We start from the raw sequence: 26,254 nt of genomic DNA on the forward strand, positions 1-26,254 counted from the left end.
TATCGATATTGTTTATTGCTCGATAGTTACAAAGAGTATGTTTCTATTGAAAATGTTGAGTAACGTTTGTCGATTAACAAATTTATATATACATATAAATATATACGCATAGATCGGGAAGTGCTATTTTTGCTTAATCATTTTTAGGTAGAGAAGTGACATTTGTGAGTGAATGAGAGAGAGAGAGAGAGAGAGAGAGAGAGAGAGAGAGGGAGAGAGAGAGAAAGAGAGAAAGATTTCACTGAGTTGAAAACATTTCTTTTTTTTTCTTTTCATTTTTTGTTCCTTTCTCTTCGTTCCCTCCATACATACTTGGATGCATACATACTCACATAAATATCATCATCATCATCATCATCATCATCATCGTTGTCGTCATCATAATCATTTCTCTTATTCCTTAATCCTATAAAATCTTTTTCTTCTATTTTCGATTGTTTCGATCGCTATCTGATCTGATCTGATCGAATACTTCTCGGTTTCATCGTCGTCTAAATCGTTTAACTTAGGTGCTGGTTGTGTATAGAAAAAGAGTATGGGCTCGCCTTATCGCTGCGCTCGTATGTTTCTCCTCTCTCTTTCTTGCTTCGCGCGCTTAACGGCTACCATTTATAAAGCGAATTTGTGCTGGATACCGATTCAGTCGATCGAAAGGCGCGTACGAGGGTCGATCGACCCTAATCGGACGAGTAACCAGCCACCTGTCTAATCATTTTTCCTCGAGATTCTCTTTCTCTTTCTCTTTTTTTTCTTTTCTTTTCTTTTCTTTCCTTTTTTCTCGTTTGTGTACATTTTTTTTTCCTTTTCTTTTTCTCTTTCTCTTTTTCTCTTCCTCTTTTCTCTCCCTCTCTTTCTCTCTCTCTCTCTTTCTTTCTCTCTCTATCTATCTCTCTCTCTCTCTCTCTTTTTCTCTCTCTCTCGTCAAATGAAATTCTTTACTGTTATATCTTATATCTAGAAAGAATATTACTAATGTAAAGGATCAAAGAGGATTTTGAATAATTAATTTGTCGTGTCGTGAAGAAAAGTAGCAGGGTGGTTGGTGCTCATTATATATATATCTATATATATATATATATATATATTTCTCTCTTACTCTTCGTAACGTAGAGAAAGAGAAAGAACGAATAAAAAGGAAAAATCGTCGTCGGTTGACTCGAATCTGGAACGATAATATCAAGATGCTGTCCGCTTGGAAAGTGTGCTGTAAGTTATAATATCAAGAAGCTTGTTCTTTTCTTTTTGCTTTTTTTTTTTTTTTTCACACGCATGCGCAGGCGCACACGCACACGACGCATGAATCTTCTTTCTTTTCTCTTTTTTTATTTTTTGTTTTGTTTTGTTTTCAAATCTTTCAAGGAATCTGGACATGCTTCGTCGCCGTTGTTTCCTTTCGCATAGTCACGAAACTTTAACTGGCTAATCATAAGATATAATGCCTATATACACGTTCGTTAATATACATTAAACACGTATATACAGATGATATGCGGATTTTTATCGGTATAATTTTTTTTTTGTTTTCTTTTCTTTTTTTTTTTTTTTCTTTTTTTTTTTTTTTTTAAATCTTCCTTTAATATTCCAAATACGTCAATTACAAAAGTTGTATTCATTCAATTTATTGTTTAAAATCTTTTTTTATTCCCTTCCTATTTCTCTCTCTCTCTCTCTCTCTCTCTCTCTCTTTTTGTGTGATATTTTTAATTTTATAAATATTATATATTGAAAGACACGGTATATATACAACGAGTGTGTTGAAATTTAATCGAATAAAGAGTAAGGTGAGTGGTACAAGTTGTTAGCATTTGTTATTGATAAAGATACGACTTCTTTTCTGTTTATCGATAGTACTTGGGGTTGATCTAACAATGTCATAACTTTTCGTGAAATACGATAGTCCAAAGATCTTTGAAGTAATGAAGGACAAGCGATAAGAAATGGATTTTTGCTCCTCTCAATAGAATCGAGAACAAATTATAAAATTTTTTTTATATACATACATACATAAAATATTTTTTTTTATCTCTTCCTGTTATTCTTAATCAAGGTGGTATTCATGTTTCTCTCTCTCTCTCTCTCTCTCTCTCTCTCTCTCTCTCTTTCTCTGTATACTAATCAAGACTTTTGCATTATTAAGTTGATCGTATGCAACCAATAAAAATGATTTTTCTCCTTCTTCTTTTTTTTTCTTTTTTTTTTTCAAACGATCAATATCGTTGTTGTTCGATCGTTTCAAATGAACTTTCCATGAAATTCGTACGAATTTTTATGAACGACAAATAAAAGAAATTTTACAATACAAATACATCGATCATATATATATATATATATATATATATATATGTCATTTGTATTAAACATAATTCGACAAAATATTTTTGATCTGCATTAGATGAACAAAAATTTAATTATATAACAAGAAAAATAAGTTTAACGATCGTTTCGAAAGGATTAATGAAGGAATGGTAACCAAATGAGGATAATTTGAGGGAGAAAGATCATTTTGGTAAATAGTGAAACTGTTTCCTCGTAATACTTGGTAATCCAACTGACGTGATCAATTTATTAAAAATGCTTATGAGTGTGTATTGAGGAAAGGGAGAAAAAAATGGGAAAAGAAAAAAATTAAAAGAAACAAAAAAAGAAAAAATGACAAAACAAAAAAAAGTAACGACGTCGTGTGAAAATAAAACTATGAGATATGTAAAGACGTAAGTACTTGTATATATGCGTGAAGCCTCTTATGTTATATGTATGTATATATATATATGTGTGTGTGTATGTATGTGTGTATAAACTTACGACTCCTTTGGAATTTTGTGAACGTCCAACAAACGAACGAACGAACGAACGAACGAACGAACGAACGAACGAACGAACGAACGGACGAACGAACGTGACTTCTCGTCTTTGAAAGCTCGCGGCAAGTTTTACGTAAACGTTGAAATCGATCAACTCGATTAGCCTGTTCGATAATAATGCACGAAGGCGCAGTTTCCTATAATTGTGAACGATAATTGAAACTAGAGGAATAAGGACAAAAGTAAAAGCACATGTAATCGGGTTTGGTTGAATCTATCAATGATAATTGTTCCGAGAGAATAACACAGAAGACACACGATGGTATTTGTATTATTTAAAAAATGTCTGATAATAGTCTTATAAAACTAAGTCAAAAAAACGATTACGAAGACGATGATTCTTCTTTTCTCTCTCTCTCTCTCTCTCTCTCTCTCTCTCTCTCTCTCTCTCTTTTTCTTTTTTTTCTTCTTTGTCGTTTTTTCGTTTACGTAATTGCGATAAATGAAATTATATTAATTTGTTTTAATAACTATGCATTATAAATACTTCATTTATTATATTATTCGAGTTGCAATTAAACAAGTTAACAAACTCGTGATAAATTTTCAACGTCGATTTTATTTTGTCTTTTTTTTTTGCTCGCTCGTCGAAATTTTTTATAGATTCTTATTTTTTATTTATTTACTTTTTTCTATTTTTCTTTTTTCTTTTTTTTTTTTTCTTTCATTTCGTTTTCCTTTCAACCATTGTTCGATTGTTCTCTTTATAAAAGGCCCCATCTCATTATAATTTTCTTTATCTATGTATAAATTCGATCGTTAAATTTCTCATTCATTATATATTCTCTTCATTTTGATTGGGAAATAGAAAAAAAAATTTGAAGAAAAAGAAACAAAAAAAAAAAAAAGAAAAGAAAAAAAAAAGGAGGAACTAATCAATCTTGATTTCATTCTTTCGTCTCGTAAAAATTTTTACAAGATATTTTTCTTGTAAATTATTTTTCTTATTATCTGTCGCTCGTTTTTTTTTCCCCTTTATTTGAAAAAAAAATCTCGTTTATTTACTTTCGTTATTTATCTAATACGAGCTTTAAATTTATCATTTGTCAATAATACTCTCTTCGTCTCGAGCGGGAAATTAAAAAAAAAATTGTTTGAAGAAAGTTTTCAACCTTGATCTCATTCTTTTAAAAATTATTCTCGCCTAAATTATTAATTTTTGCTTCTTTATCTTTTCTCATTCCTTCTTTTTTCCTTCATAAAAAGATCCTCTGCCCTTTCTCTCTCTCTCTCTCTCTCTCTCTCTCTCTCTCTCTTTCTTTCTTCTTGCTCGTTTACTATAGTAATCGTTTGTTAAAGACGGAAATCGTTGTTCTCTGCGACAGAAGATTACGGGAATTAAGTTTCTCGCGTTCGAATGATTTGTTCTCTTTTCGTTATCTCGTCTCGTCTCGTTATTCTCTCTCTCTCTCTCTCTCTCTCTCTCTCTCTCTCTCTCTCTTTCTCTAGCGAATCAATTTTTTTCAATTTGTATAGAATTTGTGTACAAACAATGATACGAGTATATTTCGATTTCTCATGTATATTTTGGAATTCCCTTCTTCTGTGTGATAAGATAAAACAATCGTTAATGTATCTTTCCATGTACATAGGTATATTTATATGAATGTATAAGAAAAGAAAAAGAAGAAGAAGAAGAAGAAAAAGAAGAAGAAGAAGAAGAAGAAGAAGAAGATGATGAAGAAGGAGAAAAAAAAAAGAAAAAGATTTAAAAGTATATAATAAGTCGTAAATTCATTTACATTTATTATCTTCGCATCTTCTTTACCTTTTATTATAATAATATATTTAATTCGCGCGGGATTGTTTCTGTCATATAAATCATTGGAATGTGAATAAACGATAAAAAAAAAAGAAAAAAAAAAAAAAAGAAACAGAAAAAAAAAGAAAAAAGAAACAAAAAAGAAAAAGATATTATAATATTTACGTTGGACATTAAAAGAATTTAATTAGATGGTACGAACAGACAGATCGACCGATCGATCGATCGATCGATCGATCAATCTTTTGATCACAATCGATACTTGAAATATATAAGAGGATTAATTCGTAGTAATCGATCGTGACAATCGTTTATCGAAAAGATCCAAAGAAGACGAAACTCTTGTTTAATATCTTTCCTTCCTCCCTTCCTTACACGTTGCGAATGTAACTTCTCCTTTTTCTTTTTTCTTTTTTTCCTTTTTCTTTTTTCTAACTGTTTTTCATTAAATAATATATTTATTGTTTCGTTTTCGCAAATTATACGTTAACGTTGGCACTGTTATCGTTTCGTGTTAAGAGGAAATGTTTTATCATAATCTGCATATCTGTATTAGTTTCTTTACTTAATTAATTGAATCGTTATTTAATGATCACGTGCGAACGTGATTATATGCGAATTTATAGTATATTAAACAATAAAAGAAGAGAGAGGAAGAGAGAGAGAGAGAGAGAGGAGGGGGGGGGGCGGAGATAGAAGTCGAAGGAAAAATAATAACGGGAAAAATATAATCAAAAAAAAAAAAAAAAAATACATGAGAATAAGATAATAAAAATAACGTACCATCGATAGGTATCTATCTCTAATTAAAACTAAAAAGAGTCGGAGAATTACTTGAACACGGATAGACAGGAGACTAAGGAGGGGGAAAGAGAGAGAGGGAGAGAGAGAAAGAGAGAGAAAAATATGTGTCATTTGAATGAACGAATCGACATTGCCGATCATCAATGGAAAATGGAAAATGGACTAGAAACCTTCCTCATTGCGTTTAATTTCTTTCATTTCCTAATCGAGAGGAACTATCAAAGTGGAGCGTAGAAAATAAGCGATTTCTAAACGTGCAACTCGTAATAGAACGATTCACATATACATTCATATATACATACATATATATATATATACATACATACATACATATACACACACACACAACACACACAATAATTTCCTCCTCTCAAGCGTGTAAAAAGAGAACTGACTTGGACGATCACGACTACGACTATACGACTATGACTATACGACTATACGACTATACAACTATGGTCAAGATTTCTTAGCAAATTTTTACGATTTTACAATTCGTTTCGTTTTACATATGTAAACACACTTCTATATATAATATATATGCATCTATGTACATAAGTACATAGACCTATGATATCCGTACGTTTGTCATTCACAAGGAGAACTCTTTCAAATATGTATATACATTATGCATAAAGAAAGAAAGAAAGAGAGAGAGAGAGGGAGAGAGAGAGAGAGAGAGAGAGAGAGAGAGAGTGAGAGAGAGAGAGAGAGAGAAACGGACCTTGATAATATGTATGCGTCCATGAAAACGACAAAGCACCCACTAATTTGCTATGTTGTGATTTTTATGCGCGCGAGAATGAAAGAGAAACGAATCGTTGTTATTGTTAGCGATCGGTTTAATACTATCATAGTAATCATAATTCAAGAAACGTAACGAGAACTTACATAATCGTTTCATATTAAATTTATTACGTTTGCATTTGTGCCTTGCTCAATTATGTTTTGACAAGAATTTTTTTTTTCTCTCTCTCTCTCTCTCTCTCTTTATATATCTTTCTCGTTTTTTTTTCTCTATCTTTATGTCTCCATGCCTCTTGTAAAGAATGAGCGATGTCTTGCATATCGTGATCGTCGAGCATCGTACGAAATGCCTTTCCACTTGAGAAAAAGAGAGAGGGAAATTGTCGATGTAAAAAAAAAAAGCGTTACGTGTCTGAACTTTTCGAATTCCACAGTGATTTGTTTTGTTCTTTTATTTCATCTTTCTTTTTTCCTCTTTCCTCTTACCTTTTCTTTTTTCTTTCCTTTTTTCCTTCATCTTCTGCTTCTTCTTCTTTTTTTCTTTTTTTTTTTTTTTTTCAAAGGATGAAATCAAATATTATAATATAATTGGCAAATACATATATCTTTCCTCTCTCTCTCTCTCTCTCTCTCTCTCTCTCTCTCTCTCTCTCTCTCTTCCTTGGTTTTTCTTTATATTTGCAATGTTTTTTTTTGTTCCTTTTTTTTTTTTTTTTTTCTTTCTTCGTTAGCTCCTTACAAAATTCCTCGCAATTTACATCATCCATATTATTGTCTTAACTAAATCATGATCATTAATTTAACGATCATCGTCTCGTTTAGTTAAATGAAAATAATCTACATCTTTATCATACGAGATCTAGTATAAACTGTATCACAATACGATTATTTATCAATCGTCAGATCCTTGGTATTGAACGGATTAATTATATAATTCATTAAATATGATGGAAGTAATTTTACGACAATTTCGCGTGTCATTCGTTATAAAACGATGGGATTACGATGAGATACGAGAGATTACGAAGAATTTCTGGAATGAAGTCAAATTGAACATCCACTTGGAAAATATTAATCGATAAAAAATTTTTTTTTTATAGAAAAGAAACTTTAAGACAAAAATAAATAAATAAATAAATAAATAAATAAATAAATAAATAATAGAAAAGAAAATTTGTTACCTGATTATAACGAGAGTTGTTGTCGTTATCGCGAAAGTTGAGAATCACTGTTCTAACAGATAGAATTCTTGGTCGGTCAGAGAATGGGATTGTTTGTTCTTTTCCTTTTTTTTTTTTCCTTTTCCTGTTTTTTTTTTGTTTTTCTTTTCTTTTTTTTTAATTTTAATTAATAATAATCGATACTCCGGAGAAAATTAACGAAGGTTAAATTTTATAATTACTTTCGATTCTTGGTCCCTTTCTCTTTATTAGTATCTATCGATAATTTTGCCCTCTCTCTCTCTCTCTATCTCTTTCTCTCTCTCGTATCCATTCTATACTGATAAAATCTAACGTAAGATCCAACGATTGCTAATTGCAATTCTCTTGGCGCAGAGTTTACCTCGACCTCGACTCGACCCTCGTTCTCGAGTTCCTGCTTTCCTTTCGACGTAACGATCGACTTTGTCGCGAGGAGCACGTAAATGCATGGTGTACAAGACCTTCTATCGATCTCCTCTCTCTTTTTCTCTATTTTTCTCTTCTTTCTCTCTCTCTCTCTCTCTCTTTCTCTCTCGTAGATCGTGCTTTCGACTGGAACGGAAGTTTGTCGATCGTGATCGACATGCCATCGTCGTATCAGGGTAGACGTACTCCCAAGGGTCATGTCCTTCGAATTTTGATGCCTCTCTTGGTACCACGATTTGACCTCGGCTTTCAATATTCTACGTTTATGATGTGAATCATTGTTTCTCTCTCTCTCTCTCTCTCTCTCTCTCTCTCTCTCTCTCTCTCTCTGTCGTTATTCTTAATAACAGAATGCTGAATTAACCTTTAATAATTGCATATTAATATTTGCATTCGCAAGTTTACAAACAATAATTATTAATCTTAATTAATTATATACCATGAAATTATCTAGTATATCGGTATTAGAAATCTTGATGCCGTTTAAATGTCTAATTGGTATAATAAGGAAGACGGAAATAAATTTTTAAATAGATGTCGAGGATTTTTCGTTCTACTACCGTGTATACCTCTTATATCATGGTCGATCATTCCGCAAAGAAAAAAAAAAAAAAAAAAAAAAAGATAAGAAGAAGAAAAAAAAAGAAGAAGGGGAAGTGAAAAAAATCACAGAAAAAAGAATAAATATATTGAAAAAAAAAAAAAAAAAAAAGATCTTAGAAAAACCTCGATCACCAATATATTTTATTCGTATACCATATACATGTATGTATATATGTACGTATCCTATGTTTGTTATGTTAACCAAAACGATAGAAGGCAACGGTGAATGCAATCGTTTGGAATTCTATGATCGAATGTTCACGTCTCTAGCGATATGTAGAATTCAAGTCACTAGATCGTTCGATAGTTCGATTCTAAACACATCGAACGTGTTACCGGTTTTGTTTTAGGTGCGGGAGTACCGCAACGTTTGGTATTCGCCGTGATGGGCTTTCTTGCGATCTTCAATGCCTACGTCATGAGAGTATGCCTGTCGATAGCCTTGACGCAAATGGTCATACCTAGTAATAAAACAACAAATGTAACCTCGCTCGACAATACTTGTCCTGTTTTTCAAGAAGATCATCCAGTCGAGCAGAAACAATCTGGCACTTACGATTGGAGTGTAGGACAACAGGTGAGAAGGAAAAAAGGCAATTGACCGATCAAGAACGTTATAATAATATAATGTTTTCCTTCATAATTTCCTATGATACGAATACAAATTGAAATAATTATATGTACTATTTTAAAGTTCTATATGCGATATGTGCAATTATGACACATACATTTAATCAAATCTTATTTGTTTTCATTTAAACTCTTTCACTCTTTTTATCTTTTTTTTTAAACTAACACGTGTACTGATGTTTTTCTTTCTTTTTTTTTTTTTTTTTTTTCTGTTTCTCTCGCTATTTCAGAGCACGATATTGTCGGCGTTCTATTGGGGATACATAATAACTCATCTGCCAGGAGGTCTTTTGGCTGAAAGATTCGGTGGAAAGTATTCGCTCGGTTTAGGAATTCTTTCTACCGCAGTGACAACACTTTTAACACCGGTCGCAGTAAAATGGGGCGGAGCCACTGCACTTATCGTTCTACGTTTCTTGATGGGTTTAGGCGAGGGTACGACATTTCCTGCATTGAATTCGATGTTAGCGCAATGGACACCTCCGGAAGAGAGATCGAAACTTGGCTCGTTGGTATTCGCTGGTGCTTTACTCGGCACAGTTTTCGGTACTTCCGTTTCCGGTGTGATCCTTCAAGATTCACCAATAGGTTGGGCTGCAGTTTTTTATGTTTTCGGTGCAATAGGTATATTATGGTTCATTATGTGGATCATATTATGTTATAACAATCCGGACGAGCATCCGTTCATATCAGAGCGCGAATTGAAATATTTGCACGACCGAATGAGCGCTCATACACATAAGAAACCGCCATTGGTACCATGGCGACACATGTTTACGTCAGTACCATTTTGGGCTTTGGTAGCCGCTCAAGTTGGTCACGATTGGGGCTTCTTCACGATGGTCACTGATCTCCCAACGTACATGAACAACGTAATGAAGTTCTCAATCAAGAACAACGGATATTTGTCTTCTCTTCCATATCTTTGCATGTGGATATCTAGTTTAATATCATCCTGGTTGGCTGACAAGATGATTACAAGTGGATTTATGTCGCGTACGAATGTACGAAAACTCGGGACAACGATAGCTTCCATTGGGCCTGGTGCTTTCTTAGTTGGGGCATCCTATGGCGAATGTGACAGGACCATTGTCGTTGTTATGTTTACCATTGGAATGACTCTGATGGGTATGTACGGATTGTATTTATTTATTTTTGTAAGATGGAATGAGAGGGAAGAGGGTGGTAAAAGAAAAGAAACAAAAGAAAAGATAAAAACAAAATGAATTATTTTCTTTCAACAGGTACTTTCTATCCCGGCATGAAGGTAAATGGACTTGATCTCAGTCCAAATTATTCCGGCTCGCTGATGGCTGTGGTAAATGGAATAGGTGCTTTAAGTGGTATCCTTACACCTTACATCGTAAGAGCACTTACACCGAATGAATTGATGACTGAGTGGAGACTCGTATTTTGGGTCGTATTCGCTGTTTTCATTGTTACCAATTTAATTTTCATATTTTACGCGAGCGGAGAGGTTCAATATTGGAACGATCCTGAATTCGTCAGAAGAGATAGAGAGGAGAGGCGGCGTAAAAACGATATTGAGAAACAAGAGAAAGCAGGAAAGATATCGTCGTAATTATAAAGCGATGAGTGATGATTCTTCGTCGAAATGATTTCACTCTTTTGTTTTCTTTTATTTTTCTTTTCTATTTTTTTTTCTTTTTCTTTTTTTCTTTTTCGTCATTTTAACTTTAACAAAAACAATTGGATCTCTTTGTGTCTCTAATCGTGCGATGATACTTTACTTCAAGTACTCTCTCTCTCTCTCTTCCTCTCTCTGTTTGTATCTCTTTTTCTCTCTTTTTTCTTATTCGAAACGATAAAGGTCAATCAAATCGATCGATTTTAGATTTAAATTGATTTGTATACTTTCGATTAAAACTGAACTGATACGCAATTTATATAATCTAAATTTCTTTTTATAACAATTGACTATTTGAACTTTCATAAGTATTAAAATTTCGATAAGTTTCTTGATATTGTGCAAATATCTTAGAAATTTTTATTTGCAAAAAATATTTTACATTGATTTCAATTGAAAATTTTCGTTTCGAAGAAGGTAGCGCTCGTAAGAGCGAACTCGCTTAAAAAAAGAAAAAAAAAGAAAAGAAAAAAAAAAATTTAATATTCTTCTTATCGAGAGTCCAAAAAATGGAGACTGATAACACGACAATGGGTGCTATTGAGAACATTGAAATTTTTTTTTCTTTTTTTTTTTTTTCTTTTTTTCTTTTCTTTTCTTTCTTTCCCCCCCCCCCCTCCCCATCGAACAACAGACATACACTTTCAGCGGCGCTCAATACGATAATGTTATTCGCTTGCGTGTGAGATAATCATTAATTAATTATTAATTAATTCTGACGAACGATCTTACGAAAAAAAAAAAAAAAAAGAAAAGATCGGCATATTATGCGTAATTTTATTAGATTAGTATATATCAATTACGGATAAATATTATATTTACATTTGAATAACGCTGTAAAAAAATATTGTGCAATGGTAGATGCATTAAGATGGATGTTAATTCGTACCGAGTTATTATCTTATACACACGGTTACTGGGGTAATGTCGATTCGAATTCTATATGCGTCGTAATCCATGTAATAACATGCTTTCACTACGTTGTGTTACGTGTTTCGCGCTTTGCTGCCTTTCATTGCTCCTTCGAAATAGTCCCGCCGCAAATTGCATTACCCAATACGATGGATTAGCAATGCAGAAAACTCGAGCTGCGAAATAAAAAAAAACATTGGATTTCGGCGATATTCGAAATATCTTAACAATGTATTTTGTATGTAGAAATTATTTAATGTATATGCAGATATATATATATATATATATATATATGTATATATATATATATGCGTATGTATATGTATAAATCACGGAAAAGTGTAAAGAATACATAAAACCTTGTACTTTTCCCGAGACTTGTAAATAAAACACGCATGGTGATATTTTGTATAAGGCATCGAGTTGGGAGATTTCTCAAGAGGAAAAAAATAAATAAAAAAAAAAAAAAATATAACAACAATAAAAAAACTTAAATCAATTCGTTAATTTGTATTATCGTAAACATTCGATTGTTCTTTGTTCTCCTTCGTTTTTTTTTTCTCTTTATATGAATAAAAGTATAATGTGGATTATGATTTATTACGTAATTTATAAAATTCCTTTATTAGATAGTACTTTAAATCCAATGATATTTTAAATTGATAAGCTCTTAGATCACTCAGAGATAAAATCTAGATTGATTATACATATAATAATATTTAAACAATATATATCAAGTGGTCAATTTCTTATGATTTTATAAACATAAGTACTTTTAAAATATATCGTCTTAAGTGACAGACAATATCTGATAAGAATATGTTGCAGAGTAATAAAATTAATAGATTTAGAATGGAATATAAAATTTTCCGTGCTCAATAACTTCACAATGTATATTTTTCAGATATACATAAAAAAAAAAAAAAAAGAACAAAAAGAAAAAAGAGAGAAAAAGAAAAAGGAAAATGATGACTTTACTTTTTGTAGATTGTATTAATCTTTTGATTAATTGAATCGAAACTTCTTATCAAATTCTTGATAACATGGAATAAGCTTGATTTTACTTTTTTTTCTCTCTCTCTCTCTCTCTTTTTTTTCTGTCAAGTAGTTGTTTCATACTTTATTCTGATAATCATGTCTGTTTACATTTGAAACTTTATATAACAATACAAACATGATATTGAATAATCTTCAAAATTACAAGTAGATTTTAGTTTTTATTTTAGCGCGTGCTAATTTACTAGATTCAAAAATATACATTTGGCGCCTTCGTTGACGTCACACAAGAAAACGACGTTGATTTGTTGATTTTAACGATATCTTATATATATGTAAACATTTTTATACTGCAAGTTGATTGGTTGACGTCGATAGAACGAACCAATGGCAGACGTTCTTCCAGTGAACATTCAATTCATTTTTTATTTGCGTTTGCTTGGTTTATGAATTAATTTACATATATGTAGAGAAAGAGAGAAAAAGAGCAAATATAATTTATTCTCAAAATATTCCGTAAAGAAATAACATTTTGAATATATTTTTATCTCGTAAAATGTAAAGTAATGTAGTAAGCCAATCACGTGTGACTATATAGGAATACATCTTACGTGATTGGTTAATATCAGAAAATGTGAAAATCTTTAAAAACATCGATATTATTCGATAATAAAAGTTTGTTGGGCGCGATTGCAGTGTTGAAACGATATTTGACTAAAGATATCTCTAAACAACTTCAGACCATTCTTTACCGTTTATTGTATATATGGAGTATGTATGGCATGATTTGATCGTAGGTGTACAGCCTTTTTCGTGATCAGAGTACAGAAGGATCTGCATACAGATATCATCCGTATGATAGAAAGGACAATTGAAAACGTAATAAAATTTAATATATTAAGAAATTCGGAAAGGAAAAAAATATTTATTTTATAAAAATATAGTTGATCTTTGAAATCAGTGAAAGATGCAGGAATCTCAACCGAAAAAAGGGAAAAAGGGTGAGAAAATATTTGTTAATCATTTTTATATCATTCAATTTTATAACAGACAACGTTTATATTAATCCATATATATATTATTATATAAATCGAATGCTATTTTTCGATCTAACAATTCGTCGTCTGCTTTTCGTTTAACCTCAATTCTGCCGATAACATATGTGCTTCATGTAACCAATATTACGTCTCGATATATTGTATTTACGTAACTTTTTGCAATAATTTATCTATTAGAAATTCAATATAGTATTCTACATTGAAAGAATTATAATATCGTATTATATATTATAAATAGTATATTTTGTAATATCTATATTTTCTCTATAACATGCGTATAATAGAATAGCAACATATTATATTTCAAATGTAAAGAAATAAATATTTATATAATTTATTATTACAGATATATATATATCAAATAATATTTATATTTAATAATTTATCACATAACACAGGTAGTTTTCTGTTAAGAATATGTATATAAAATAATATTTATATTTTATAATTTATTACATATTATAAATTATTTAATTATTAATTTTATATATATATATATATATATATACATATATATATGTTATCAATTCTGAGTTGAATTTTTTCTTGATATTATCATAAATATTTGAATTTTATATATTGCATGTGCGTATTTTATTATCTTTTTAAAACATTATAAATACATATATATATATATATATATTTATATATTTATTTATTATTATATTTATATATATATGATTTAACGCTTTACCATTAATTTTTAATTTATAATATTGATATCGTAAGATATGTCGTTTATACATTAAAAAAGATTTTTGTCTGTATGAATAGCAAGAAGAAAGCGTAATGATAGTGATGAGGACATTGAGAAAGTTCTAGCAGAATTAGAATTGGAATATTCCGGTCAAAAAGCATCTGTCAAAGAGGTTAAAGATATAAAGGAAATAAAAGAAATTAAAGATGATAAGGAAGTTAAAGATGATTCGGAACAGAAAATAGATGAGGATAAAAAGAAGAAAGCAAAGAAAGATAAGAAAAAGGATAAAGGTGAAAGTAAGGACATAAAGGAAGAATCAAAAAATGATATTAATAATGAAGCGGCCATTGATGATGCAATTATTACCGGCGATGACGATATGGAAGGTGGTACTGTAAAAACTGCAGCCCAAAAGAAAAAAGAAAAGAAAGAACGAGAGAAGCAAAAGAAGTTGGCTTTAAAAAAAGCAGTGAGTAATAAAAACTTTTCAATGCATTTTTACCTATACGATATTTAATTTAATCTATAAAAAAAATTTTATTCTAGGAGGCTATTAAGAAAGCCGAAGGCGGAGAGATAACGAAAAAGCCTGAGAGTAATGAAAAATTAAATGAAAAAAATGTCGAAGAGAAAGTATCTAATGTTGCAGAAGCTGAAGGAGATACGGGTGAAGCTGAGGATGGAAAGAAAAAGAAGAAGAAGGGTGCTAAAGAAGATGCTAAAGAAAAAGGTATTTTGACTTATGATACTTAAATAATTTCATGGAATGATATTAAATATTATTTATGCATGTAAACAACATTTCAATGGTAAATGAAAAATTTTGTACATTTATATTACATAAATAAATTTATGATTCAGCTAAAGGACCCGGTAAGAAGACTATTGCTGCTATGCAAGAGGCTTTAAGAAAATTAAAGGAGGAAGAGGAACGATTAAAACGAGAGGAGGAAGAAAGGATAAGACAAGAAGAATTACGTGAGAAAGCTAGATTAGAACAACTTCAATTGGAACAGGAACGAAAGGAAAGGAAAAAATTGAAGGAAAAGCAAAGGAAAGAAAGATTGAAAGCCGAAGGAAAGCTTTTAACAACGAAACAAAAACAGGACAGAGCTAGAGCACAAGCTATGATCGATGCTCTTAAAGCTCAAGGTTTAGATTTACCTGATGTGGGAGATAAAAAGCCTAGAGCAGGTATATTTATTAAAATGAATATTTTCGCAATGAACGATTAATAATATATTCGATTTTAATATTCATTTTATTAAGGTACAAGAATAAGACAAAATAAAATAAAGCAACAAGTTAGCGTGGAAGAGAAAGATGATAAAAAATTAGAGGATACAGAAACTGATACGGATCGCGTTCAAGTTGAAATAGTTGATCAAACGCCGAAGGATGTTAGTGAGAAAAAAGAAGAGGAAGTAAAGGATTCTTGGGATGCTGAAAGTAGCGGCGATGAACAGGAAGAAGAAGGTAAATAATTTCTTTTTTCTTGTTTTTTTTCTTTTTCTTTTTTTTTTTTCTTTTTTTTTTTTTTTACATTCATATTATCCCTGTTGTTAGAAATAATATATATAATATATATATATATATATTAATAAAATAGACAAATCCGATGAAGCATCGAAAACGCCTGAGGAAACTAAGGAAATGATTTTACCCGATCAAGAGAAGTCACATTTGGAAGTAGATTTAGATAAGAAAGAAACGTCAGAAAGTGAATCCGAAAGTGAAAGCGAGAGTGAATCAGAATCTGAAGATGAGAGCGAGGAAGATAGTGGATTGGAAGATAAGGTACCGGATGCGGCACGTAAGAAGGAACGTGCCCAAGAACGTATACAAAATCGTCGAATCGAAGCGGAAAAAAAGAAATCGTTAGATAATTTGAGAGCAGCTGTTGTTTGTGTATTGGGTCATGTAGATACCGGAAAAACAAAGATCCTCGATAAATTAAGGAGAACCAATGTGCAAGACGGTGAGGCAGGTGGTATTACGCAACAAATTGGTGCTACCAATGTGCCCATTGATGCGATACAAGAATCAACGAAACATGTAAAGGGTGTAAGTACGTCGTTACGTAAAATATTTTTTCCTCTTACCCAAAAGATTATTTCACAACTAATTGGGATAATTATTTTTCTTTGTTTTTTTTCCCCTCCTCTTTTTTTTCACACAGTTCGCTGATAAAATATTTAAGATACCGGGACTATTGATAATAGATACGCCTGGTCACGAATCCTTCAGTAATCTCAGAAGTCGAGGATCTTCTCTCTGCGATATAGCAATTTTAGTAGTTGATATTATGCACGGTTTGGAACCACAAACGATCGAAAGTATAAATCTATTGAAAGCTAAGAAATGTCCATTTGTTGTTGCCCTTAATAAGATCGACAGGTAATTAAAAAAAAAAAAAATTAATCATTTTACAATATCGATTATAATCCTATAATATTGATATTATTAAGCTTTAATACATTTTATTATTTATATATATATATAGGTTGTATGACTGGCAAACGATGAATCGAAAGGATGTTCAAGATATTATTAAAAGTCAGGCCATTAATACGCAACGAGAATTTGAGAAACGTTCGAAAGACGTTATAGTGCAATTTGCCGAGCAGGGCCTAAACGCTGCATTGTTTTATGAAAATCCAGATCCACGTAGTTACGTGTCCTTAGTTCCTACGAGTGCCATAACAGGTACGTGCGATTGAAAAGAACGATATTTAATGCTTAAATCATAATTGAATTCTCAATGTATCGGAGTCTATGAAAATGATGTACATGTACAATTTCTTTTTTTTCTCTTTCCTTTCCTTTATTTTTCTTCTTTTTTTTTTTTTCCCCTCTCCTTTCTCTTCTTCTTTTTTTTTTCTCTTCTTTTTCTTTTTTTTTTCTCTCTCTCTCTCTCTCTCTCTCTCTCTCTTCTATTATTTAGGTGAGGGCATGGGAAACTTGCTAGCATTAATAGTCGATGCTTCCCAGGGCCCGTTAGCTAAGAGACTTATGTACAGCGAAGAGCTTCAAGCTACTGTACTAGAGGTTAAAGCATTACCTGGCTTAGGAACTACGATAGATTGTATTCTAGTCAATGGTATGTTGAAGGAAGGTGATACAATGATAGTCGCGGGAACAGATGGACCTATAGTTACACAAATTCGTTCACTTCTTATGCCGCAACCATTAAAAGAGTTGAGAGTAAAGGTTAGTCGTTTAATTAATACCATTATACAATTATAATAATTGAAATAATTTTTATTAATCATACGTGTTCGCCGTTCTCTTATTCATTAGAATGCATATATCGAGCATCGCGAAGTTATGGCTGCGCAAGGTGTCAAGATCGCTGCGAAGGATTTAGAAAAAGCTATCGCAGGTATATTTCAAACGTTAATTATTATTATTATTGTTATAAAAACGAAATTGATCAAGTATTAATAATATCGTTCTTCCTTTGTATATCTTCCTTTATTTAGGATTGAATCTTCAAGTCGCACAAAAACCAGACGAGGTCGATGTCCTTAAAGAAGAAATATCTAAAGAACTCAGCAGTGCTCTTGGAAATATAAGACTTGCCGAAAGGGGTGTATATGTCCAAGCATCAACATTGGGTGCCCTTGAAGCATTGTTAGATTTCCTTAGGAGCAGCAAAATTCCGGTAAGTGGTATCAAAAAATTTAGGAACAAAAAATGTATGTATATATATATATATATGAGCTGTTAATTTTGAAAGTGGGGCAAGTTCATTTTGTGAAAAAAATAGTTAAAGCTAATTCTTACAAATTAACATAAAATTATACATATATATATATATATATATAATATATAAAATAATATATATAAATTTCATATTTTATATTTTATATATTATATATATATATATATATATATATATATATATATGGGATCTCTACCGTATCCTATGTTCGTCGATGAATGAACTTTTATGTATCTTAAAAAATGAACTAGATGTCGCCGCGTGTCATTTTTTCTTTCCTTTTTTCTTTTTCCACTTTTTTCTTTTTTTTTTTCTTTTTTTTTTTCTTTTTTTTTTTTTTTTTTATATATATATATATCTTTTGCTTCAAGCTTAAATCTTTCACTAGATGTCGCGATCAGTCGTAAAAGACAACGAACGTGTTCGTCGCGTTAAAATGTAAAACCGAACGAAAAATTTATCAATTTAATATTTTCGAAAAATTTTCACATATTTAAAAAAAAAAAAAAAAAAAAAGAAAAAAAGAAGGCATAGGTGAAAAAGAAAATGAACGATCATAAGCAAAGAGCTAAGTACTCATTCATAGGAATTATTATCTCCCTCGTATACCTATTATTATTAATTCGAAATATTAATGTATAAAATATAATGAATCAAATTTCAACTTGTATTTTATGACGTCGAGTTATTCTCAAAAAAAAAAAAAAAAACAAAAAAAAAAAAAGAAAAAGGAAAACGTTCGTTAAAATTTTCTTTTTTTTTTTTTTCTTTATCTTTCTTCTTTTTTCTCTTTCCTTTTTTTTTTCTTTTTTTCCCGTCATCTAAATAATCACACGCCAAAGAACGAACGAACGAACGAACGAACGATTAACGATAATAAAACAATTTGAAAAGATAAAACTTTCGATCTTTTTCAACATTGTACATGTACGTACATGTGAACAACGACGCAACCTGTTCTTCTTAACGCATTTAGCTTTGTCGTTATTGGAATTGGTTCTTTTTGCAAAATTTTATAATCGCAAAAACCGTACATAGTGTCTCGCAAGCGGTCGATGTATTACGAAATGGTCGAGAAAAGGATATAAGGTACAATGGTAGATGTAAGAAAGAGAGAGAGAGAGAGAGAGAGAGAGAGAGAAAGAGAGAGAGGTAGAGGTAGAGAGTAAAGTAAGTAAGAAAGAGAGGGAAAGAGAAAGAAAAATAAAGAGGGAAGGAAGGCAGGCAGGCAGGCAGGCAGAGCCAGGGCTAGTCGTACACACGCATCGCAAACGAACGCGTGTTCGTCGTCGCTCAAGGCAGGAGAGGAGTGATAGAAGGAGAGAGAGAGAGAGAGAGAGAGAGAGAGAGAGAGAGAGAGAGAGAGAGAGAGAGAGAGAGAGGCAAGAACAGGAGGGTATATACAGAGAGAGGGAGAGAGAGAGAGAGAGAGAGAGAGCAGCAACGAACCACTTCCTTCTTAACAGTTTAGCAGGATACGGCTCATTGGTCGCACACGGTGCTTGTAGTCGTGATCCATCGTGCTATCAGCCGTGCGGTACATCCGTGGGCACGCCTCGTAGTCTTCTACAGGGTGTCTTAATTGCGCATTCACCGCCATGCGAGAAAAAGAGAGAGAAAGAGAGAGAGAGAGGGAGAAGGGGGAAAGGGAGGGAGGGAGAAAGAGAGAGAGAGAGAGAGAGAGAGATTTTAACTTTGTGTCCATCGGTTTAGGACATATGTATGTATCAACGTTAAAGAATATTCTATTTCTTTCATGTATCGTATATTTCGGGGGTTAGATGAATGGGATAGGCGGGATAAGGGCGGAGAAGAGAGAGATAAAAGAAAAAAAAATTCTCAAATACTTTTTTTTTTTTTTTTCTTCTTCTTCTTTTTTCCATAACTAAACTATTTCACGCTAATGGCTGTCCGCCATTTTGTAAACGAGTAGACGTTATATCGAATATTATAGCTACGTGATCGAGAGAAATAGAGAGAGAGAGAGAGAGAGATGGAAAGATAAATATTTATATTTATAAATTTCTTCGATATCAAAACGTCAGTATTTATTTATGATCGATATTAGTAAAGGTTATATTGTATATCGTAGCTATGCGATTAAGATATATATATATATATATATATATATATATATATATTTGTAATATTTAATTATTAATTTCTTCGATATAGAAACGTCGTATTTATTATTGATCGTTAATTAATAGAGAACGTAGTGTATAATTTTCTTTTTCACTTTCACCTTATATTATTTTTCTTTAAACGTTGACTACATTCATGGCTTTTTAATAGGTTGGGATACACGGTGGAAAAAGAAAAAGAGAGAGAGAGAGAGAGAGAGAGAGAGAGAGAGAGAGAGAGAGAGAGAAAAAAGAAAGAAAGAAAGAAAGAAAGAAAGAAAAAAGGGAATGAGAATAAGAAAGAGAGAGAATGTTAGTTTGTTACTAATCGAAGTAACGTATCGTCCGAGGCGGCCTTAAGGCTGTCCTTGCTCGGGTTATGAATGGGCTCTCCCCCCCACTCTATCTTGCACGATCACGCGGCTACGTGACGTCACGTTTATCGCATGCACGCACAGCCGAAGAGGTAGCTATGTATATAGACGTACGGGCGACAGCGCGTATACCCTACACGTATACCCTATCGACTACGTCCCCTGTGTACAGAATACACACATACACACACATACATATGTAAGCATCCTCACGTGGGGACTCCAAATAAGTACAGATATATGATGTGTATGTATATATACATATGTTTGGAAAGGGACGAAGGAACATCATGCAATTGTGTGTGTAAATATATATATATATATATATATATATTTATGTATGTGTAGAGAGTGAACTTCCAACATGAGGAACCCTCTTTCCTCTTCTTCTCCTCTTCACATCAACCTCTACCTCTTCCTCCTTTTTCCCCTCCTCCTCCTCCTCTTCCTTCCTTCTCCCCCTTTCATTCGTTCGTCGAAGCTAGCGCGCGCGCGCGCGCGCGCGCACGCACGCTCGAACGCGCGGATGTGTGTAGGCTGAAAAAAAGGAATACGTGACCAACGTACAGGAAACTGCCCACACTGGGAGTGAGAGCACCGTGGGTGGACGAACGGACGGTCGGAGGGTGGGAGGGACCGAGGGACGGAGGATTCTCGAATCGCTTGCCTTTTTGGCATAAAGGGTTATGCACAACCGAAAAGGAGTGAATACTCGTTAATGAAACTACACGTATTCGCTACATGCTATATATGTGTTTGTTCTCTCTCTCTCTCTCTTTCTCTCTCTCTCTCTCTCTCTGTGTGTGTATGTTTGTGTGTGTGTGTACTTGGATATTTGTATGTATGAGAATGATACGTGGTTGTATATGTATGTCGATATACATAGAATGTCCATTAAAGGAGAGCACACGATTTCTGTATCTTTTTAAGAGTAGGAAAGCGTATGATTCTTTTATTTCTTTTCATCTTCTAATTTTCTTTCTTTTCCTTTCTCTCTCTCTCTCTCTCTCTCTCTCTCTCTCTCTCTTTTCCTTTTCCTCTTTGGTTTTTTCTTTTTTTCTTTTTTTCTTTTTTCTTTTTTTTTTTTTTTTTTTGTTCTTCTCTTTTCTTTTTTGTAAGCGAAAGCAACGCACGCACCACTTTTCTTTTTCACTTGTTCGATTATTATAACCAGGAAATGCAATTTCTCATTACGTCGCATCCGTCGATTCATTTTTGCGCTCCACGGCCCGTATGGGAACCGCCGGATATTTCTTTCCTTCTTTTTCTCTTTTTTCCCCTCTTCTCCTCTCTCTCTCTCTCTCTCTCTCTATTTTGCACACACACACACACACACACACGCACACTCTCGTTCGTGCACTCATACGTATTTACGTATGTATTACCAACTCATACACAGAACAGGAACTTCTCTATCTCTCTTTTATCCCCGTTCCTTCTTCCTTCTAATAACGATGAAAGATCGCACGATTTCTAGCCCCCGCTAAATCGTAGTAGGTAATCGTAAAATTATACTCTCCTCGTTTCTTCTTCCTTTATAACGATCTAATGTACTCATACGTTTCGTTGTACAGATACTCTCTCTCTCTCTCTCTCTCTTTTTCTCTCATTCCCCTCTCTCTCTCTCTCTCTCTCTTTCATTCTTCCCCCCCCCCCTCTCTCTCTCTCTCTCTGTCTTATTTTTCTCTTTCTCTTATTCTTTTTTTTTTTCCTCGTTTTCTCTCGATCGAAACTCAAGTTTTTGACTTTCGTCGAAGTCAAGAGATAAAGAGATAGGGAGTCGACCTCTTTCTTTCTTTTTCTTTTTTTTTTTTTTCCTTTTTTTCTTTTTTTTTTTTTCTTTTTTCCTTTTTTCGTTGGAACGAGGAGGAGGGTTGTACGATAGCACTTTCACAAAATCACATCGGCAGGTGATAAAAGACGATTTTCGGAGATTTCCAAGCAACGCTATCTTCATATTCTTTACGTGTTTACTCGAGAATGTTGAGGGGCGAGAGAGAGAGAGAGAGAGAGAGAGGGAGAGGAAGAAGAAGAGAGAAAGAGAGAGAATGAATATGGTTTGAGCGGTTACATTCGTGTATGGACTTTTACAAATATTTTTCTTCTCGATTGGGACGACGTTTAAAGAGGATACGAGAAATACGATATGAATCTTCTATAACAAAATTTTTGTTCCAATTTAATAGAAAAATAATATTAATGTAATGAAGTTTTAAATGCGATTTTACGTATTTCAATATAATTATTGTAATGCTATATATTAAATATATGATATATTTAAGAATTACAATTACTTTTCGATATTATTAAGATATGAATTAATTTTTGCAATGAAAGAAAAATGAAAATGAAGTAATATTGCATAAGATTTATGTGCTTTAGTAATTCGGTGTTACATTAAAATTGCATATAATTTTAATTGCATAAATTTCGTAAAAATTTCTTTCGAAATATTTGATCGATTAGAAAATAATAGTACGAGGTCTTAGATCAAATTGTTACGGATTAAGATATTTTTAGATCGAATTGAAGAGATTGGAATCACGATTGGTCGATATGAGATTTTGAAGAAAGAAAAGAAAAAAATTTTTCGATATATTCGATCAGCGTTAGAAGATAATACAAAGTGCTTTTGGATTGAATTGTTCGAATTAAGATATTTTTGAATCTAATTGGGAAGGATTAGAATCGTTATTGATCGATGTGAAATTTTGAAGAAAGAAAAAGAAAAAAAGGAAAAAAGAAGAAAATAAAACAGAGAATTTTCTTTTAACAACTTTTTAAAATAATTTTTTTTTTTTTAATAATTTTTCAATATATTCTATTAAGAGTTCAATTCCTTGTAGATAATATATATATATATATATATATATATATATATATATATATATATATATATCTACAAGGAGTTCTTGGATCAAATTGCTTAGATTATTTTTTTTGAATGCTCGGAAAAATGATTCGTGCTCGTACTGGCAATTTCTTTTTGTATCGACAAGCGATTATTAATCAGCTTGCGTGTTGGCTAGTTACTTCCAAGAAGGTAGTGCGTGTCCCGGTTAACTATCGATTCCGATACTGTTCGTTTAAACAGGACGAGGACAGGAAGACGCTTGATAAGAATCGTTAATTCGGTAAGGCCGTTCGTTTCTTCGTTCGTTCCTTCGTTCGTTCATCCGTTCGTTCGTTTGTTCGTTCGTTCGTTCGTTCGTTCGTTCGTTCGTTCGTTCGCGGTTCATCGTTTTGCTCACGCAACTTAACTCGATTCTATTCGATTCGATTCGATTTGATTTGATTTGATTTAATTTAATTTTTCACGACTTCGATAGATGACTTTTATTTCTTATCTATAATGACGGCTAATGAAAATGAATTCGTTAGTTGATACAATGGATTTCCATATACATACTTGCATAAAAGATTGCAAACAGTTTTCTCATATCTACATATCTACATATATATATATATATATGCAATTTATATTCTCTTTATACATGCAATAAAAAGTATTGTTGCATATGCAATTATTCCGATGCGCCTACCAGCATTATATTTTTATATACAATATATATATATATATATATAATATATATATATCTATAAATATATATATATATATATAGATAGATAGATAAATGCAAAAATTGTTGCATATGCAATTGTTACAGTACATATCTATGCATTATATTTATCATATACGTATATGCATATAATAAATGAGGAAATTATTGCGTATGCAATTGCTACAATATATCTATGCATATCATATGCAACAGATAATCCTATTATATGCATATGCATATTAATGTGGTTTTATAACAAATATTTAAGGAAATATTTATAAGTAAATTTAAAAAAATATTAAAAACAAAAAAAAAGAAGAAAGAAAAAAATTGGTTATTTTTCTCTTCGCGGTATAAAAATTGACGTCGCGAAATAACAAAATATAATAATTTCATTTCTAATATAAAAAAAAATTTTTTTTCGTTGCATTACTCGAGACTGATTACTTTAATTTTTTATGTTTGTCTCCCCCGTCCCCACATCTCTCTCTCTCTCTCTCTCTCTCTCTCTCTCTCTCTCTTTCCCTCTTCCTCATTCACTTCAATGTATCTATGCATATCATATGCGACACATGATCCTGTTATCAAATATAATTACACAAAATATTAAAAATATATATATATATATATATATATATATATATACACAAATTGAAGTATCTTCTTCATAACACAAAAAAAATTGATGTCGCAAAGTAAATAATGTAGCTTTTAATATAAAAGTATGGTTTCATTGCATTACTCAAAACTCGAATGTAATCTTAACTTTTAATGTTTCTCTCTCTCTCTCTCTCTCTCTCTATGTGTGTATATGAGAGAGAAAAGAGAGAGAGAGAGAGAGAGATACACATACACATACATTCACATTTATTGTATTATATGTACTGGGTCTTTCAATATTGCATCCTGCGTCAAGTGCACCTAAGAGAGCGGACGAGAAGGAGCGTCTGCTTTTCTCTCTCTCTCTTTCTCTCTTTCTCTCTTTCTCTCTCTCTCTTTCTGTCTCTCTCAATGTGCATCGGCAACTGCAACGGCAAACGGCAACGCAGCAGGAAAAGATGGCTCGTTTCCTCGCATTGTTTTTAACCGTGTGGTGTTGTATATAAGTCCCGGCTACGCGCAGGGACATGGGAGCGGATGCGGGGTGCAAACACGCGAACGTACGTCGGTCTACCGAGTGTGCATATATATGTATATACATTCATATATATATATATATATATATATATATATATATATATATATATGCACCGGCATCGCGGCCTTTTACAAGTCGCGATATATCCGCGTGCGTTTTCATGATTCAACGGAAGCCACGTGAATATGAAAAGAGAAACGAGAGATAGATAGAGAGAGAGAGAGGGAGAGAGAGAGGGAGAGAGAGAAAGAGAGAGAGAGAGAGAGAGTGAGATAATTAAAATTCTTAATTAGAGTTTCTAAGGAAGAATTATTATTTTTTATTATCTTTTTTTTCCTCTCTCTTCTTTTCCTTTCATTTCTTTTCTATTTTCTATTTTCTATTTTTTTTTTTCTTTTTTTTCTTTTTTTTTTTCTCTTGAACTAACATTGGGAAACTATTTCCTTATTAAATTTCTACAGATTAATTTCTCTCTTTCCCCCTCTCTCTCTCTCTCTCTCTCTCTCATTCTCTCGCTCGCTCCTTCTCTTTTTAATTTCGTCCCGTTATCGAGCTTGTTAAATAAGTTACGATCACGAAATCAAATTCGACGTCACTACCGGTAAGACAGGATGCCACAGAAATAGATAAAGAGAAAAAAAGAGAGAGAGAAAGAGAGAGAGAGAAAGAAAATGAGAGGTAGAGAAGGAGCCAAGTTTAGCAAACTCGAGTTTAATAAATTAGCATTTCCTTCTTCGGGAAACGTTCCGTTGTTACGACGAGAGGCTATAGAGGATCTGTGTGCCCTACCGGCTGATTTTAAATGCCGGAAGTCGACTCTCTTCTCTCTCTCTCTCTCTCTCTCTCTCTCTCTGTTTCTCTCTCTCTCTCTCTCTCTCTCTATCTATCTATCTATCTATCTATCTCTCTCCCTCTTTCGACTTCCTGCCGTTTATACCAACATTTCTTTCCTTGGTAACATCTGCCGTCCGTCGTTGCTCCAA

The 26,254-nt window shown here is 32.4% G+C and overlaps 2 protein-coding genes across 5 annotated transcripts in view; both read left to right on the plus strand.

The window, feature by feature from the left end:
* The first annotated feature begins 622 nt into the window (after nucleotides 1-622).
* LOC124948456 (putative inorganic phosphate cotransporter) lies at nucleotides 623-12,191 on the plus strand. 2 transcript variants are annotated; one of them, XM_047492120.1, is made up of 5 exons: nucleotides 623-1,038; nucleotides 1,111-1,206; nucleotides 8,756-8,982; nucleotides 9,266-10,163; nucleotides 10,280-12,191. In XM_047492120.1, the coding sequence occupies exons 2-5, from the start codon at nucleotides 1,182-1,184 to the stop codon at nucleotides 10,615-10,617; spliced, it is 1,488 nt and encodes a 495-aa protein (XP_047348076.1). In that variant the 5' UTR covers nucleotides 623-1,038; nucleotides 1,111-1,181; the 3' UTR covers nucleotides 10,618-12,191. The 2 variants fall into 2 exon arrangements, with proteins under 2 accessions (XP_047348076.1, XP_047348075.1); XM_047492119.1 differs by having other exon boundaries at nucleotides 623-1,206.
* Nucleotides 12,192-13,313: 1,122 nt separating this feature from the next.
* LOC124948453 (eukaryotic translation initiation factor 5B) overlaps nucleotides 13,314-26,254 on the plus strand; it is a 33,756-nt gene continuing 20,815 nt past the window's right edge. For 2 of the 3 annotated variants that reach the window (XM_047492091.1, XM_047492092.1), the window contains exons 1-11: nucleotides 13,315-13,592; nucleotides 14,424-14,818; nucleotides 14,896-15,079; nucleotides 15,211-15,543; nucleotides 15,619-15,825; nucleotides 15,959-16,413; nucleotides 16,529-16,746; nucleotides 16,853-17,055; nucleotides 17,294-17,559; nucleotides 17,650-17,731; nucleotides 17,832-18,013. In XM_047492091.1, the coding sequence (XP_047348047.1) occupies nucleotides 13,559-13,592; nucleotides 14,424-14,818; nucleotides 14,896-15,079; nucleotides 15,211-15,543; nucleotides 15,619-15,825; nucleotides 15,959-16,413; nucleotides 16,529-16,746; nucleotides 16,853-17,055; nucleotides 17,294-17,559; nucleotides 17,650-17,731; nucleotides 17,832-18,013 (2,559 nt within the window). In that variant the 5' untranslated portion in view covers nucleotides 13,315-13,558. Of the gene's footprint in view, nucleotides 13,593-14,423; nucleotides 14,819-14,895; nucleotides 15,080-15,210; nucleotides 15,544-15,618; nucleotides 15,826-15,958; nucleotides 16,414-16,528; nucleotides 16,747-16,852; nucleotides 17,056-17,293; nucleotides 17,560-17,649; nucleotides 17,732-17,831; nucleotides 18,014-26,254 lie in introns of all 3 variants that reach the window. The other variant, XM_047492093.1, reaches the window with a different exon arrangement.

The sequence above is a fragment of the Vespa velutina genome, chromosome 4 (genome assembly GCF_912470025.1).
Source record: "Vespa velutina chromosome 4, iVesVel2.1, whole genome shotgun sequence".
NCBI lineage: Eukaryota > Metazoa > Arthropoda > Insecta > Hymenoptera > Vespidae > Vespa > Vespa velutina.